At 30.4% G+C, this 20303-nt stretch overlaps 1 protein-coding gene across 2 annotated transcripts in view; it reads right to left on the reverse strand.

Moving 5' to 3' along the window:
* Positions 1 to 2166, reverse strand: part of LOC132934318 (serine-rich adhesin for platelets) — a 29238-nt gene extending 27072 nt beyond the window's left edge. For both annotated transcript variants that reach the window (XM_061000611.1, XM_061000609.1), the window contains exon 1: positions 626 to 2166. In XM_061000611.1, the coding sequence (XP_060856594.1) occupies positions 626 to 1090 (465 nt within the window). In that variant the 5' untranslated portion in view covers positions 1091 to 2166. The remainder of the gene's footprint in view (positions 1 to 625) is intronic.
* Between the last annotated feature and the right edge of the window lie 18137 nt (positions 2167 to 20303).

Consider the following 20303-nt stretch of genomic DNA (forward strand, 5'->3'; position numbering starts at 1 on the left):
ATAATATTAATTTTTAACTAGTTAATGTATACAGTCTTGTCTATATATTATAGCATATATACCTACGTTAAAATGTATAATGTATGTACATACTGTAGTATTATAAACACAATAAATTTATCTAAAAAAAAAAACTAATAGAAAATTGAGTTTTAGGTACCTACCTAATATTTAATTATTTTAGTAGGTAGGTACCTATACCATTTTAAATAATGTGTATTAAATATATGCACAAATTATTACAATACATACCTACCTATAGGCTATAGGTTATTTATTTCACTATATTAATATATTATATAACTTCATAATTATGGTAACTATAGGTCTTTGAATTTGGGAGGTTATCCTAAAATTACTTTTTCATACAATATTTTAAGCTATAGCTAATAATCTTTGGTTTTTTTTGTGGGGGAGGCATTATATAAATACCTTACACTCCCAATGTTTTTGTTTAGGTGGTTATGTTTATATGCATAGCTGATACTACCCTTCCCCCTCACCGTACAAAAGCTATGTGTATGACGTACCCACCTATTCCATATGGAACTGTGTTCCTATACTGATTTACGGTGATCCGAAAACGAATAAAAATATATATATTTAAAAAAAGGTAAGTACTCACCATTCTATGCGTACGCTTTTGTCCCGAGTGTCGAGCCGAAACACCTCCACCGCTGCAGTGCACTCTGTATATTATATCAAAAAATTCGTCAACCACGGCCACCTTCTTGTAGCTGAAGTTCTGCTGCTGCCTGGACCCGCTTCCCGTCTGCACCGATGTCGTGACCGCCGTACCGCCGTTCCTGGTGTCAACCACGTACAAAATGTCCAAGTCGTCTGCTTGCGCTGCTGCAGAACCCGACGACGGTCTTCCCATACGGAACCCCTTGGCCCGCACCCAGAACCGGAATTTGGAGTTGTCGGCCGCGCGCCGCAGCTCGCCCCTGACCGCACGCACTATCTGCTCGTACTTGGCCCGCCCGACGATCTTGGCTCGGCAGCCCGGCCCGTCGTATTGCTTCCGGACCCACTCAGCGTACCACCGTCTATGCTGCTCTTCATACTGTTCCTGTTGTTGGTCCGTCATCGCCAAGTCCGCTGATTAGACAGCAGCTGAATCAGAAACAAAACGTTTTCGTTGAAAAAACATAAGACCAACGAATAGCGACGTGTGAACAGTGTTGCAGATGAATATCAATCGCTATTAAATACGAAACTATATAATATGTAAAATGAAAAACAACTACGGATACAAATAGCTTAAAATAAAAATAATAATAATAATATTAATAATGATTAGCGAATAAAATAATAATTGTATATCAAATCTGCTCTGTGAGTGATTTCCACAAATATAGTACGACAGCGTGTAGAATTGGTGCACTATATAATAATATTATGTATATTATATAATATGTAAGATATTAAGGTGGAAACGTGTGATTTATTATGCGACGAAAAGCCAGCGGCAGCTACACAATACAGCTTGGTTAGTCGAAAAAACAAGTCGTGCAGTTTTCCGTTCTATACACCTGAAACACAAAAATCGGTTAGAAATAATACAAATTCGACGATTTAATTTAAACGATAATTAATTTCGTATATTATTTAAAATATACGAAAAATAAATCGATGAAGTATAATATAATAAATAATATAAATATATTATGTATTATAATGTATGCATTAAAGTTGAACTCTGAAGAATTCTGAAACGCTGAAAATCAAAATGATTATATTAATGACGGACTACAGTAATCGCCGCGTCGAACTATATTTTACTGCGCGCGCGCCGGTAAGTAAAATAATAGACACACGACAGCAGATAAATCACAGTGGTCGCGTAGAAAATTGAATAGGTAAATATATTATATTATATACGGACACAACACTATACAAAAACGTCTTGGTGAAAAATCGTAATAGAGAAAGGCACGTAAAACGATAAAAATCTCGAAAACGATTTCGCCGCGATCTCGATTGGAGCGACGCGACGAATCCACAATCGCAATATTATTATTTACGGTCGGCGGCGGCCGTGCCAAAAAATTTCAAACGGCCTCCAAAACGAACACACAAAAAACAAAAATTAATTCCAAGTCATATATTATTATCGTAAGAGTTATAATATAATATTATTGTCGTTATTGCTATATGCGTCGGGTCCGGAGACTATAGACTGAACGGAAAAGACGTGCCGAGATTTAATCGGGTGTCCCGGTACGGGCGAACGCCCCCAACCGTCACCCCCTCCAAGCACCGGGGACGGGAATAAAAGAAATACAATAATAAAATTCGGCCGACCAACCAACGAGCGAGTAGCCCCCCGCAAACGCAACATGGCTACAAGACCCGGCATTGTTCGGTTGTCGAGAGGCACCACCTCCGCGACTTACCAAGGTAGGTAGGTACATTATACTGGTTATGTACGCGAGCGGATGACCGCGGTAACAACCGGTTGCGTCCTGTAACGGGTAGCGCGGGGTCCCGTTAATACCACGTCGTCCCGGTAACGGTATAACAATATATTATCGTTATATTATTATAAATACAATATTATAATAGTACAAGTCGTGTACGGTGTATATACTATGATGTATCTGTATAGGTGAATACTGTACCTAAGCCTCACACGCTCCGCGCGGCCTTTTCGCAACGACTGTTTTCCATCAATTATAATAATATTGTACGTTATAAACATAATAATAATATGTTGCGCAATGTTGTTCGTTACGTATACATACGCATACATATTGATAAATATAATATATTCACCTCTACCGCAGGCTGCAGCACCTATACTTATTATATTATATAGAGGGCTATACGCGCGCTAAACTAATATTATACCGATCGAGTGTTTAGCGAAAATTCGAATTCAAAACAAACGTTTTAACGACGTTACGCATTAATTAAATTTAGTAATCGTTTGATAATATCAAAATATAATAACAACTATATAACATCATAATATAATATACGATAGTAGGAAGACAGTATATAAATAGCTATATAGATAATATGTTATGCGCGTACAATATAATATATAGCATTTAATTTTTCTTTGTGCTGTTGATAACAGCAAGAATTACTGCAAAATAACTTTGAACTTTCAAAGTTATACAAAAACATTCGACACAAGGCTTGTCTCAATTTAAGCAGCGCCAATCCGCAAGAATTATTGTAGTTCAATAAGCCCGACCCCAGTAATATGCGCTGCGTTATAGTAAATGTGTATAATTATTATTTGAAACTCCCGTCGGCACTAAAACCAATATTATTTTTCGATTATACACTCGAAACAATTTAACAATATACATTGTCTATAATTTCGGAATATTCTGAATCTATAACAAATTTTGTTAACGGAAGTTCGTAGAATCACCCGTTGCATACTCGCTATATAATATTATTTTAATACATATTTAATATTATATAACAGAACGTTAAGTGAACCGAATTCGTGTGTGGTGCACTCACTATGTTATAATACAATAGTAGGTACTTAGGTATATATGAGCCGGTACCTACGTGGAAAATATTTTCAGACAAAATAGTATTTTCGTTGTTTGAAAATGTAAAGCGAATAACGTCATTTGAATGTACCTACCAACCTACCTTCCTAATTTTAAAAATTCAACTTCAGTATACTTAATACCGCGACTTATTATATATATATGAAACACACAAATAGCCATTCGTGTATTTACTTAGTCTGCTGTGTAAAGAGTTAAAATCTTAATAATAAATTAGTTTCCGTTTGGGCTTAAATTTGTAATTAGGAGGTACCTTCCTACCTACCTATATATTTTCTTATTTTCTCGCTAACCCGAATATACGAACTGCAGTTTTAATCCCTAAAGGTACTTCCATTGCAATAAATTTGTTATTATTATATATATTTTTTTTACTTTCTCATGCTGAACACGTAAAAACGTGCTCTGAATTTCAAAAATTGTAGATCTTTTATTGAGCTTGAAATATATTGGACCCAGTACTGGCGTTATGTTTTGCAACTATAGGCCCCGGGCGAAAGGTATACATCGTGAGGGTTCCTATACAGTGGATGAATTTTAATCTCAAACCCATACATAAAGTTATTAATAAGTTTCACCTCGAGCAATGTATATATTGTCTCCCTCGTGTTGCCTCTGATATAGCACAAATACTATATACGAATACGTTTTTAGAAAATATAAATTGTCATTGAATGTATTCGTAATTAATTTTTAATTTAATTAAAAGCTTCAAAGTACAAAAAAATAGGTACACATTTTGACGTTAAAAACTGCGTACTTACGTATTTGCAATCCATTTATTAGTGAAATTATTATTTATTTGTAATGCAATAAGCGAGACTCACTACTGAAACACTATATTTGCGGTAAATAATAACCCGTGGAACGTATACAAAGAACAAAAGTGTTATAGTTACATAATATAATACGTGGAGGTCCCTTGGTAAAATCCGTTTGATATTATGTCAATATTTATGAACACTATTTTTCGTTTCAGTGTACGTTACCACACATTAACAATTTCCCACTGCTATTTTTACCTATTTTATGTGTTTTAATTGTAACCCGAATTCGGATTTTTGTTGTCCGTGATAATAATATTATTATAATAACTGCTATATAATTTGTTTTAGTACATAGTTGGTACAGTGTGCAAGCTAACGCAACACTATTTATTATGCATTATTTAGGTAGGTACGTCATACACTATATAGAAAACACACCTCACATATATAGATTATACTAATATTATAGACACTTTAATTGTAGTTTTCCGATCAGTTTATTATAATAACGACATAATTATAAAATAAAATAATACAGTTTACGTAGGTAATAGAAATTATAGTTATTTTTGATATTTAAGACATAACTCGTTGTAAAAAATACATTTGGTTAGATTTTCAAGTGAGTTGCAACGTTTTGTTACTCGCAAAATCTGCACCTCATATAGCGAATTAAGGCCGAGCTCGTACGTAACCAAATAAATAAAATGTATAGTACTATAGCGGTTTATAACATGCAGCACTAATTATTATAAATTTAGTTATACTTTGTACATTTATAATATAATAATATCAACGTCATGCACTCATGCAGACCATGGCCAACATGTTATAACCACACAAACCACTCGTGTTTATTATGCATTTATGAGTTCAGGCGCCTTGCATTACCTATTTTGTTCTAACATCTACGAGTTGTTAAATAAATAAGCTTTTGTGATAAATCAATAATGATTTCGCCGTGCAAAGTTCTTCGCGAATAAATTATTATATGAATTTTAAAACTGCAGTATATAATCGAGTGCAAATGCGTGAGGGCTGTACATATAGGTACAGTGTAAATGTATAATACCGTGTAAGAGCGTCTAAAAAATTGAGATCTTTAACAATGAAAAAAATGTGTATTCGGACAGGAAAAACGACGAACGCGCACATGCATTAAAGTTTTGACAAATAACTTCATATTATATATTTTATACTATAGAAGACCTATATCATATTTATTTCACTTGATGGATTTCTGGTCGACAGCATTTAAAATACGATGACACTGGTATTAATAATATAGGTATTGTTCATTCTAGTAAATATAATAATAATGCTGTAGTCATTCTTATGTTTTTTTTTTGTAACTTTTATGTAAGCTGTGTATTCTTACAACGAAACGTTTTACGATCGTTTATATCGATTATAATAGGTAGAGGTTACTTATCTACATAGCTATAGGATAAACGTGTACAATATAATAAATATGATTACTTTTAGTTTAGAAATAATTATAGGAATACCTACGTGACGTTTACTTTTGGGATTTAGTATTTTTTAATCAACCGATTGTTTTTAAAATTAAATAATACATTAATACTTCACTATCATAATGATGTTTTAAAAATAGCTAAATTCTATAAAGTTCTCTATTGTTGGTTTTATAATAAAATGTGAAAAAAAAACCATCTCTTTGGAGAAGTTCATATACCTATAGGTAGGTAAGTATATACGTTATACGCAACGTCTGTTTGACGTATTACGTAACGCTGTTTCTGTTCTGTTTTTATTGTTAACTATTTTTTCGTCATTCACGCGTGTTAAACGTTAACTTGATTTTACGCTTAGAGTATAACTACCCCCTACGCATTTTTGTTCCTTATCATATGTGCACACGAATCGATACTGCGAGAGGCGCTCACTAATCTCTAGTTCAGCGGAAGAACTGTATTGTAAATATATATATATATGTACACGTGATATGATCAATATATATATATTATATAATATGTACAGGATATTATTTTGTCATGTATTGCTATATATACCTACGCGCGATGTATATAAATGTAAAGCATATAATATATAATAGTCTATATATCTATATATAATATACGTTGAATTACATTTATTGAATAATATGTGCGTATAATATAATAATACAATTACAATATATTATAATAATAACTCCGTCTCTGTGAACAACATTGCGAAATCCCTGCACGGGTCGGCGGCGGGGGTAGCACGACGGTTGTGCTGGCGGTGGTGGCGGCGGCGGCGGTGTAGTAGTGGTCCATTCGACGATCGCCGCGCGGATGACGGTGGTGAGAACCCCCCGGACCGACCGTTCACATGACCCCGTCTCGTCGATTATTGTAATGTGAAAACATTTATTATCATTATTATTGCTCCGCGGACGCCGATGACGAGATCGGATCGTATGTACCCGCGTGTATTAGCAGAATCCTGTTTACAACTCACGTATAATATATATATTATATATATATGCATGTGATGCCGCGCATTGATGACCGCGGACGAAGTCGGCAAAAGGGTTGGAAAATACAATTCCGAGGATGCTGAACGAGCGCATTATTCGCCGATCCGGTTTGCGTCGTGGTACAGACGCGCACATTATATAGACGGACGACGGCGGCCGCGGATCCCGCGGTGGACCCCGCGGACGGGTTTCGATCGGACACCCCCCTCGGGTCACTCATGCCGCGGACACTAGTCGCCGCCGCGGATGAGGGGCGTACGACCGCGAACGGGATGCTGATTTCGTCCTTTCCCATTGTGTCCGAATAATAGCCACAGCACATATATATATATATATTATATATACACACACCATATATATTTAAGAAGAACGTATTACTATAAAGTATATCGATTGTATATATTATAATATTATAAATACTGGTTTCTCCGGCTATTCATACTGCGCGGCGGTTCATTTCATTATTCTCCGCGGATTCTGCTCCACCTATAACTGGACCTTCGACTTTACACACACACACACACACACACAGACTCAGCGCGGCTTATATTTCGTTTGCACGTAGTATTTAAAATAATATATAGGTGCGGGGGGTAGTACAGGGTGCGCGCGATTATTATGATATATCGTACGGGACGGACGGACGCAACAATCCTGTTCCGCAGCATCGCCGCCGCCGCCGTCCGGTTGAGAAGACCTTGCCGATCCGAAAGCATAATTTCCCACCGTCGATTATAATATATTATTATAACAGACAACGACCGGTTTTTTTTCTATACGTTCTTTATAGTTTCGTTTTGTTTTTACAATCGGCCCGGTCAAAGCACTGCACCGAGATATAGAATAAATCCCGTCTTCGGGACGAGCTCGCAGAAGGGGGGGGGGCGCTGCAAAGGACCTGGGACGTGCAAACGGTCCAGCAGCAGCGGCAGCGGCGGTGGCAAAAAAGTATAGTAAAGTCGTGGGAATTTTTTTCTCTTACGGTGATGACTCACAGCTCCTTATAGCCAGACGATACATATTATTATACCACGTTAGTATGCAATAGCAGCCCTTTTATAATATATATATATACATAAACGTATATCTTGCAGTTTTGCACGGCTACTTGTTGCTGTATAATACACCTCCTAACCGCGAGCTGCCACTGCTATACTGCTCTGCTGCTGCTAAAATCCTGCATAAAATTATCGTTTCCTACCTCGCGCCGCAGCGTTCGTAGTCATACCTCACCGCCACCGCGGGGGCGATTTACAAACACTAGTTGCTCGGCGTGGGCGTATGGGGGTGGACGATGTAATTGTATACATATGACGCGCAAGCGCGATCGCGAAATATTTGTGTATGTGTATGTGAGCGCTTATACGGAACAACGACGAGAATATAATATAATAGTTAGCATATTATTATTATATAGTATCACAACCCTTCCTCGAGTCTCGTATGTACCTATATATTATGTACATGCATAGATTTGTGTATGTGTGTATGCATGTATATATGAACATATTATTATATTGTATATATACCTATACGGACCGTCGTTTCTATAAGCTGCTGCTGCTGCTGCAGGTATATCTGAAACACCTACGTGACGTATTGTAATGCCAATTATATGCACACACGTCATTGTGTGTGAAAATAAAAAAAAATATACTCACAGTGTGTGATTTTATTTTTTTAAGCTATTCATTGAATGTCCGACTCTTGAAAAAAAAACCGTCTACGACATAAACGTGATTTCGTCGTTGTGCGGTTCGTAGATCATATACACATAATATATTATAATATAAAATATAAATGTATTATCGTATTGTAATTAGTGTCCTATATAGGTACGCATAATAAACATACATGGTGAGGCGATGTATGATATGTATGATATGCGAGTACTTTCCTTATAGGAAATGAAAACATTGCACGTAAAAAGTCATTAAAATAATAAAATCACCGTTTAAAATGTTTGGCTGAAATATAATAATCGTTCTTATATAGTAATATAAATTGTATTGCGACAAAAATATTTGAACTTTGTTTTTATTGCTTTGATCTTCGTTGAAGGTTTCTGGTAACGTATTGGATCTAATTTGTTTGGGGATCAAAGGCGGAATTTCCTAGTACTTTTCAAAATAATTGCGAATAACAAAAAAATAAACCAGCAAAATTATTTCTCAAAACCAGTTTTTGACAAAATAAATTTTGTTTTTATATTCTATATCAAGAACACTGAACAAATAATCGTAAAAAAATAATCGTTGAAATTTTCATAAAATATTTATATTATAATTTAATAGGGTTGATTGAATTAAAATCACTTTTAGACCTTTTTGAGCTGTATAGTGTATACATATGAAATATTCTAGGTACTATTTTTTAGTTCGTATTTGACTTATACGTATGGTAATAATACTATTGCAGTCTCTAAGTAAAAAACTTGAAAATGTTATAAGAGATAACCTCTTTACATAACGTTCAGTACTTAACCTAAGAGGTTTCTCGTAAGTTTTTTTACAGCAATTAAAAAAAAACATAAAAATACTGTCATCATTTTTTTATAAAACTTATATAAACTTAGTGTTTTGAATTTTAAATGTTGACCAAATTTGTCAAAATGTGAAAATTTGCAAAGTATATTTTTAGTTAAAAATTCTTTACTTTTTAATTTATTTGTATACCTATAATTTTAAAATTAAATACAAGGTTTCTCATAATTTTTCCTTGCAAGAGTTAGAAAAAAAGCCTAAGCATAGAACCATATTAGGTATACACTTTTAGAGTATTTAAATTTCAAATTTTTATGAATTCGTCAAAATCGTAAATTATTTTGTAGACATATATTTTAGGCTGACAGCACATCTTCGCACAGTCACACAGTATAATTTTTCATAGCATTCAATGATTTATCATTGAATTCAAATTATTTAACACATCCATAACTACTAAATGGTGAGGTACACTCGACACATCCTAAACAGCAGAGTAATTTACGCGGTTTATATAATAATACTTATAATACCTATAATCAATATAAATTTCAAACTATGGATATATACGTGTTATACTTTGGCTATAACTTTTAAGTTGTTTTTTTTTGTTCATTAAAATTTTATTTCAAAATCAGCAAGTAAAAATGATTTACAATAAGTTGAAGTAATAGTGAATAGGCAGTGTTAGGCAGTGTTAGGCAGTGTTAGGAACAGATAACAAAAAAATCATCTAAATAAAGATAAAGATAACAACACTAAATTTTATCTAAGATACAGATAAAAGATAAACAAATCAAATTCATCTAACAAAAAGATAAAAGATAAAAATATTTTATCTAGATAATTATCTAAATAAATATTTAGATAATTTTAATAACAGATAATAACAGATAATTTTAGAAATTATAATTAGAACAACTAATTTAAAAAAATATATATACCGTCGTGTAAGTACACAAAATAATACACACACAAGAAAACCCATGGCTAACGAGTAACGGCCGTTCTTGCCGGGCTGGTGGTGGGGTCACCGGCCACTTTTCGTGTCACGTACTATTATTATTATTATTATTAATTAACAACATTGAAAAGATATTTACGAGTATTGTGTATTTGTGTATACGAAATAATGTTTATTATTATTGTAAGTCATGTGCAATTAAAATTGGTTTAGAGATTGTTTATAGTCCATAGATTTATAATATAAAACATAAAACCCGAAATATATAAATAGCATCTCATGTATTGCTCGTCAGACTTATCAATTGTCATTAATTTCAGACGCATTGCAAATACGGAAAGAATAGACGGCTGGTTTATCTTTATTTCTCAATGAATAATATTATATTCTATGGAATTTTGTTTGGGACGGCGGTGGTTATAACTTGCCATCTGTTCTATTATTCGTATTTTAATTATAGTTCAAAAATATTTATAAAATTCTAGGAATTTGACATATTTGTTGCGACAGTAATATACTAATATAGGCTAATTACATAAATTAATTAGTATATTATATTATATATTATTAACCGAATACAGAATATTAATTACTAATAAGTAATATGTACTAAATAGTAATAATTTAATCTTTTCAGAATAACGTCATATATTTTTAGCCCTGGATGTTATTTTACATACAAGTTGTGCCTCAGATAATGAGAAAAAAAATGAAACATTTTCGAACAGATCTAGCTAATTTTCTCCAAAAAATTTATCTTGTAAATTTGTCTAGATAAGTTAAATTTTTATCTAAAATAAATACTTAGATAACTTTTATTTAGTTATCTAGATAAGATAAAAGATAAAAAAATAATTATCTGGATAATTTATCTAGATATAAGTCCTAACACTGTGAATATGATTTTTTCCTGAATGAAGATCCATCCATCGATGGAACCTATAAATTAGGTATAAGATACATAACACAGAGGCTAAAATATAAATGTTTTCGTAATTCACACTTTATATTAAACTTGAAGTTACCGTGGGGGAATTTGCCCCCACCTCCAAAAAGTATTCAATCCATAAAAAAATAAACTGATGAAAAGATCAACAGTTTAAGTTCATATTGTTATTATTATAATCCTTAAATAAAATTTGCAATGTAAAGTGAGTTTAGAATATGCTCTAAAAAGAAAAATAGACAAATAGTAAAAAAAGAAATGTGTATCCAACGGTTTATTAATTTTTGGTGTTTTAAAAAAATGTGTACAAAAAAATCTGTACCCCCCAATCGTTCTCACAATATCCAAATAAAAAATATATCGTTTTGTACAAAAACATGTTACAAATAACTAGATTTTAAAGAGAAAAAAAACTTAACGATAAAAAATAATGCCCAAGAGAAATGCCGACAAGGAAATTATTAATAGGTATAATGTATATGTTATAATAATACAATACAATCAATATTTTTTATTAGGAACAAGGACTAGAACCGTACCGAAAAAGATCGATTTTGGACTGAAACCTTTTGAAAATCTCGTTACCGAAACTGGACTGGAACCCAAAATAATTTTTTTTAGAAACTGAAACCAAATTCGAAACCTATATTTTGATGAAGAAGTTTTTTGGTTCCATATTCCAATAAATATTTTATCTATTTATAATAAATTACTAATAATTACTAATAATTATAAAATCGTAGATCTATTAAAGTATACCTATCAATAGATATTTAGAATATTATTATTTTAGTAGTTCCTATCTATTATGTGTCTCCTACACATAATAGTCATAAAATAAAATAAAATCATTTAAATTTACTCGAGTAAAAGTATTTAAATACTTTTTAAGTAGTCAATACGTATTTTAAAATATTTAATATCAAATATTTTTTATGTTTTCAATATAATCTCTTAATAGAAAAAAAACTTATTGAAAATAAGTATATATAATATAATATTTTTTTTGTTAATTATAACCGGTCATTCAAATTCGTTGACAAAGAAAACTTATGAGTAATTCATATAGTTAAACCAAATGATACGATGTTAAATACTGTATAAAATAAATGTAAAACATGAATATTATGCTAAAAAAATTCGGTTGAGTTGATTCGTTGTGATACATTTTTTTTTTATAAATAATGCGAAAGTATTTTAAAGTATCTACCTATGAATACTTTTATAAATACTTTTCAAAATAAGTATCTGACTGTACTTGAATACATTCAAAATATATATTTTACAAAACTGTCTGCAAGTCAAGTCCCTTCCCACCTATATATATTGTTCTTATGATGACTCACATACATATTGACAATATTATTAGGCCCCAACGACCTACTGTTTTCTGACAGCCGGTTCGCATGACCAGTATTATTTTCGTACGATATACCTGTATATACATACAGTTTATTCTGAATCGACCGGCAGGCGAACGACCGGTCGTCCGTCCGGCACTTGCAGATACTACATTATACTTACTATAATATATTTTAATCTCACGCGTCTCCCTCGACTCCCGGGACACACAAACAGCTGGCCAAAATATGTGTACCGCACAAAAACCGTCCCACCCGAGAACTTTTTTAGAACCAATTATTATAACTTATATTTTACGGTGTTGAACAATATTAATGCATGTTATAATATGCATATATGCAGTGTGCCACCGATGTATGCACGTCCTAATGATTTATTGTAATAAGTTATCAACTACAGTAATGATTATTCCTGTAAGATGTGCAATGTTCATGTGTGTTACACTGTACCTGCATTTTTTTTTTAATATACCGTGTCGTATCTATATAGGTACCTACTGAAAAAATATATTAGGTCAGAGTTTAGTATACAATTAGTGGCAATACCTATATTATATTACACAGCCGACAAATACTTGTAATATAAGATTACAAAGTAAAATTTTAAACACACCGATGATAAATCCATATAGGTATTAGTAAGTTTTCGAATTATAATGTATATTATAATGTTTAAAGTTGTTTTGTGGAATCGTAATGAATTCGTAAACTCATTTGTTTTCTACATAATATTATAACTAAGGACTCACTACTGTGTGATAGTTTGGGATCGTACACAAAATCAGTAGTTATTATATAGTTGGTATAAATCACAACATATTATAATTTTAATCTGCAATTATGGAGTTATAGTTAAACTATCCTACATTTTTTAATGGATTTAAAAATATATATCTGTATTTACTAGGTATTAAGTTATCAGAAAACAATAATTTTATGTTGCAATCTAAAAATGTACTAATTTGGATTTGTAGTGATCTTATATAATATATATATTATATAACATTGTACAATGGTTAGATTTTTTAAATCATTTTTAGGAGCTATAACCTCTAGGTATATAAGTCTATAAAACAATTTTTGGGTACTTACGTTTTATCATTTTTATAAAATATTATAGACATTTGATATTTGAAATTTACACCGACCATTTATTTCAGTATTTTACGGGCTTACGTCGTAAAACGAAGAGTATGATTTACAATTGTTTATGTATTTGTCCCACGTATAGTATATTATTCAGATGTGATGTTTGTATTTATAATTAGGTTTTATTTTACTACAGATTATAATTATAATTTTTAATTTATATTAACTGCTAACGCGATACATAAACACAGTCCAAGCTATACTCTTCTAGTATTATGTACAAAATAAGTCTCAAACAGTGTTTAAGATTTCCTATTATTATCACTAGGTGTACTTACCTATAACTTACATTGCAATAAAGTAAGCCGAAATCCGCACCGAGAATCGTTTTCTGATTCCATTGATTAATCATTATTATTGTCAAATGTATAATAATTAATTATTATGTAACTTTAACGAGTAACGACTAACACCGAAGCGACCGAAACGAAATTCGTGGCAATTATGATTATTTGAAGCTACCACTTAAATATCTATTAGTATTTATATCTTGTCAGTGCATAAATTATTCATGCATTATATCACTTTTTCTATGTAGATACTATAAATTTACTATAGATTTTTATTTAAGCTATCATTTGGGCAAATCTTCAGAACAAAACGTGCATGATGTTACTTTGAAATAAAGTACCTACATTTAGTAATATTTAATGATTTTCTCAATTTTAAGACAGTCATTATTCTGTAAATGTATTTTTATAGAGAAGAAGCAACACGTAGGTATATTATGAACCATACCGGAATTGTCCCCTTGCATATATCTCCCTAAATACAACAATACGTTTTGAAAATTATTTATTCATATATTCATTATTTATTTTACAGTAAAGTATCTAAATACCGGACACTCTTGGTCGCTGAAATTGTGTCCACTATTCAGAGTATCCACTATTTAAAAGGTTCGTTTTATAGAAAAAAAGTAGTTAATAAAACACTATTTAGAAGTGTCCGTTAGGGGAGGTTTTACTGTATATACACAATTATAATTCAGCGTGATGGTAATTATAGGTCAGTGCACAACTGTTATTCAAAAATACTAAATATTTATGAAACATGTGCAAAGGAATGCGATTGTTTGATTATTGATTCAGGGAATACCTAACCGTAAATTCAAAAATAATGATCAATTGCTAAAATAATGCATTTTAAAATCACGTGTGACTTTTAACAAATCACACTATTTCGTGGCCTACAGTAAATTCAAAATTATTAATTTATTTTATAATTACGAATTTCCTTTTTCTTTTTCAACAATAAATTGCACAACATATTACAATAATTGTATTGTTTTAACTTTTAAATGCTCGTTTGTGGCAAAGAATTTACATCTTAGTAAATCTAGAGCAATAATTTTATTATTGTTACATTATAAATAAGCCTTATAGGTTGCGGATGAGTAACGACCGGCTCAATGACAATTTTTTTTTTCATTTTTTACCAGGTTTACATTTCTTTATGTTTTTTAATTATATTATATTTATTTTTCTTATCTTAGTTGTTAAAATAATAACAACGGATAGGTACCTAGTAAAGTAAAGTCTGGATTTGTATTTTGTTATTTTACCTAATGGCTTATCTAATGCCTAATACTATTGATATATATAGTTATATACCAATAGAAGAATAAATAATATGTTTTGATAGTGAAAATATATATTTCACACAAGATTTAAGTCGTACATTATTATAAGCTATTTTTTTTTTATTTTAATGAAATATACAATTTGGTACCCTGGGGGCACAATAAGAATATAGGCTAAAATATTACATTAACATAACTTGGATTGATGAAAGAAGCCACCTAGTAGTGACACTTCCTATATTATAAGGTATTAAATATTATATATTTTTGTATATTATAGTAAGTGTTATATTAATTTGAACTATTTATAACTAGGCTCGAATGCTTATCCCAGCTTATCCGAATGGCAAATCCTATAACTTTTCTATAAGCAAATCTTGTTAATTTATTAATTTTTTCAAGTATTTTCTTATATATTTCGTAGTTTTCTATACTCCCATACATTATGGCGTAATTATTACCAGGTAATAAAATGTGCAGATATTACGACAAAATATTATATTATAGATCCTTACTACATTTTACTATTTCAGGAAAATTAAAAATCTTATGCTATAAAAATATTTTTCATTTATTTTAATTAACAACACAACAGATGTCGTATTGTGTCAAAATGTTGTCAGAAATATGTTTTATATTGAGTAAATTTATATACTTACTACAAGTACCACAAAATAATATTATTAAGAAAATATTAAAGCAATTTATTCCTGAAACAAAATAATAATTATATATATTATAAACACATGGTTATTTATTTATTAGTTTTGAAACTGTAGAAACCAAGTTACCTTTTAAGTGTATAGGCACAGATACAGTTCAGCTAAGCGACTTAGCACTCCTTGAACTAAATGTATTATGTATACTAGATAAAATAATAAAAAGAAAATCTAAAGATTATTGTAGAAATGATAGTACGCCTACACAAAAAACTAACAACATTTTAGAAATAGATTATAAATAATAATAATAATTAATGATAAAGGACCTTTAACGGGAATATATCTATTATACAAACAGAGAATACAATTTTTATAGTACACTATACAGTCTACACAGATTCCAATACCGTTTTAGAAAAATATAGTAAACACACAAGGGTAACGCGGTTCAAAAGGGTTGAAAATCAATGGACTGTATATATATATATATATATATATATATATATATAATCTGAACTTTATTTCTATACAGTGTGGATAGTTTTCCAAGGCCCCTTCTAGCCTGGTATAAAGTATTAGTAACAAACTATCAACTAAAAGTAAATCGTATAACGCGGTCGCAAGTCAGCGGGCAGTATCGTCGAACGCCATCGTCAAAATATTCGAACGATAAAAATCATTGTAATTTCGGTTAGTGTTTTAATTAAATAATTGAAAAATTAATTAAAATCAGTACCGACTATAATTTTGAAATTTTGATTGAATTAAAAATATACGAATCCTATAAATTATAATATATATATATGATATGTTATAATATAATTTACATATTGAATATTGGTATATTGGGTTTTATTGAAGTGCAAAAATAAAGTAAAATACACTTACTTGATTTAAATGTTGAAATGTATGCATTAACTGGTATTCCAATATAGGTACTATAGACACTGTAGCGTATGGAATGCAATGAATAAATTAATTATAATATAGAACTAGCTTAGTGAATAAAAAAAACACACGCATTTTTTTTAGTGTTAAGTAATGTATAAGATCAGAGACGCACAATCAATAAGAAAAAAATTGTATATCAAGCACTAACCACTGAAACTGTATAATAAGTAATAACTGTATATATTATTTAAAAAAACTTTTTTTTTTATCTTGGTAAATGATTTTTCAAATAATGAAAAAAATAAATGCATTTGTGATCTAATCATAAAAAAAATTGGGAAAGTTGGTAACCGCTCTGGTATGTGTAGTAGTTTGAGTGGAGTGTGCCTCGTCATTGGGTATATTAAGTCAATGTAATGAATTTATTAAATTTGGAATCGATGATTAATAATTGCATACGAAAAACAATTCTAAACGAAGACGGTCTGTGGTCTGTCAGCCTATATAATTAAGTTTATATTATAGTATTATTCATTTTATATTACTATTATAGTAATTTATTTTACTATTAGTGATACGGTGTAAATAGGAAACAGCTAAAAATTAATCAAAATATTTTAAAAATTACTTATAATTTATAAATAATTGAATCATATACGTAAAAATGTCGAGGCCTAGTGAAAACTATAAAAAAAATGCATGAATGAAACCATATAGTAAATGTGTGCTACACCCTCATTTACTCGTTTTGTTCATTCTGCAGCGCATAACATAACTTATAAATATTCCAGTCAATGTATAAATACCTATTTACGTATTCTACAAAAAATACCAACGAGTATACAATTTTAACTGAACAACGTTTTGGTTGTCTAATATTTTTTTCAATAAACAAGAGCATACAGGGTTTAATTTTTATTACATGAAATTTAATAATTGTTATGGTACCTAGTAATGGAGATTTTTTTTCAAAATAATACTGACATTACGATATTATATATCGAACGATTCGACGGTTCAGATGTCACATATTTTTTTTTTCGTTTTCATAGAAGCATATTTTGTCAAATTTTAAGGATATGAATTTTCAGAATAACGAACTCAAGTTTTCTACCAATATAGCATTTATAAAATCAATGAATACCCGTAGGATAAACAAAGACAATATAGGTGGGGTGGTAAACCGTATAGTCTTCTTTCGAGTATAAGAGGACACATCGCACCAACATTTGTTTTCTTACACTTACACTAACACGATCGTAACATACTAACATAACATTAAACATTGTAATAAATCGGATGTAGATAATAGTAAATGGATAATATTATACGCTTGCAGTAGTACCGTATTATTAAAATATTTTAATACAAGTTAATATGAATATGAGTGATTGAAATATCAACTATTTATCCAATTAAAAACTTATTTCACAATATAAATTATGTTTAAGTTTATAGTGAGTTGAATCTACAATAATATTCTTATAATATTACCCTAAAAATTATATTCATGAATTTTCATTTTACTAAAAATGTTATTAAATTTGCCTATACATAACGCCTCAAAAACGATAATTTTGTCATCGTATTATTATAATTGTAGCTAATATAATATATGGTTTTTGTACAATTTATAAGTTTTTTCATCACAAATTTATTTTATTTTATATTTTCAAGTAAAAATTGGTAGGTTGGAAGGTTTATGAATTTATTACTGAATAACTATATTTTAATGCACATCGTTTTTTGAACAGAAGTGTGAATTAATATCGAATACTATTCGTCCTCGTCCGCGTAATAATAATAGTTACTTATCAGATCAGATTCACATGTACTAATAATTAATCATATATTATTATTTATTATGTTACTATTTAGCAACTTTTCCAAGTACAAACTCAAGTCCTCAAATAGAGTCCCGCCCTGATCCCGTAGGGACTCCGTATAATTATGTTTTCCTTCACTATTAATAAATCGTATATTTAAGTTTACAAAAAATGATTTTTACTTAACAATCACTTATAAATCGAATGATGAAAAATCATTAAATTTTTTTCTACGAATGGATGGATTTAGCATCGATTATATTTATTTTCGTCGTCAGTTTCAGTTGTATTTTTAGTTTTTAATTTTTATAGTCTCTATATATCTCTATATAATTATATTGTATTGTATTTATTTGAGCATCGACGTTTACCTGTACAAATTTGTTGTTATTTATTGGCTTTCACCACCAGAATATTATTTTAGTTTTAACAGGCTTAGTAGTCTAAAGATAGAGAAAAGAATATAAAACAGTACATTTTTTTATTTTTTTACAAAATTTTTCTACCGTTTATATTTAAGTATAAACATAAAATACTCATCTGCACTTTTTTAATAGTACTAAATATTTATTTTTATCATACGTAAATTAATAAGTATAAAGACATTTTTACTATTATGAATACTAGAGGAAATCACCCTCCCGACTGTTTTACATACAATTCTTCTTATATTGAGTCAATACTCATAAATTAGAATTGTCATTCATTTTTTTAAATTATTATTATTTTATTTTTGATTGCCACCATATCAGTTTTAAACACGGAATAATATTTTTATTCTTTTTTAAAAAAGAAAAATGTACTTAGTGTTTTTTTTAACACAATAATAAAATGAGATGACTAATACGTATACATAATAATAAATAATAATATTAAACATTCATACATAGAACACATGAGGAGGGAAAACATCCAGTGATGGAACCCTTCAGAACAAAATTTGATTATTTAATCACTATTTTTGGCTGTCACGGCACCGACGTCTATTATTGAGGCGGCACGGCTTGGTGGGTTGTCAGAAAGAGTGCGTGATGATTACCGAGGGACTGACTAGAGGGTTGGGAAAAAACTTCTTAAAAATTATAGAATACTTTTTTTAACATATAATATGTTAACGCTCCACGAATGTATACATATTATATAGTTGCTAAGCAACTAATAGAAAAAAATAGAAAAAAATGGCCTTTATTAAAGAATATGGGCCTCCAAATAGCTATAAATCCGGCACTGAATACATTAAATTGCGATGTGCCTAAAGTTTTTAAGACTAGGAATTAATTAATGAGATACGCAAAAACACATAAATCAATACAGCATTTTAGTTTTTAAAGCATTATTTTTATTTTTTTTTTTGAGGTTGGTTTGTAAAAGTTTTATAAAATAGTATAGTGCAGTGGTTCCCAAACTGTGCACCACGGTACTCTAAGGGCACCACGAGCACTATCCATGGGCTCATAAGAAATGATTTACAATTGTTTAAAATTATTTTTTGTTAATTTCAAATTCAATCTTACAAAAATACGAGTCACGATTTTCGGCTTACACTGCAACTAACTACCGCAACCGTCTCAAAACGCAGAACCATGCATACCTCCGACTCCAGTTGCCAATGATACAACCTGACATATCCAAACATTGAAAATATTGG

The sequence above is a fragment of the Metopolophium dirhodum genome, chromosome 1 (genome assembly GCF_019925205.1).
Source record: "Metopolophium dirhodum isolate CAU chromosome 1, ASM1992520v1, whole genome shotgun sequence".
NCBI classification, from domain to species: domain Eukaryota; kingdom Metazoa; phylum Arthropoda; class Insecta; order Hemiptera; family Aphididae; genus Metopolophium; species Metopolophium dirhodum.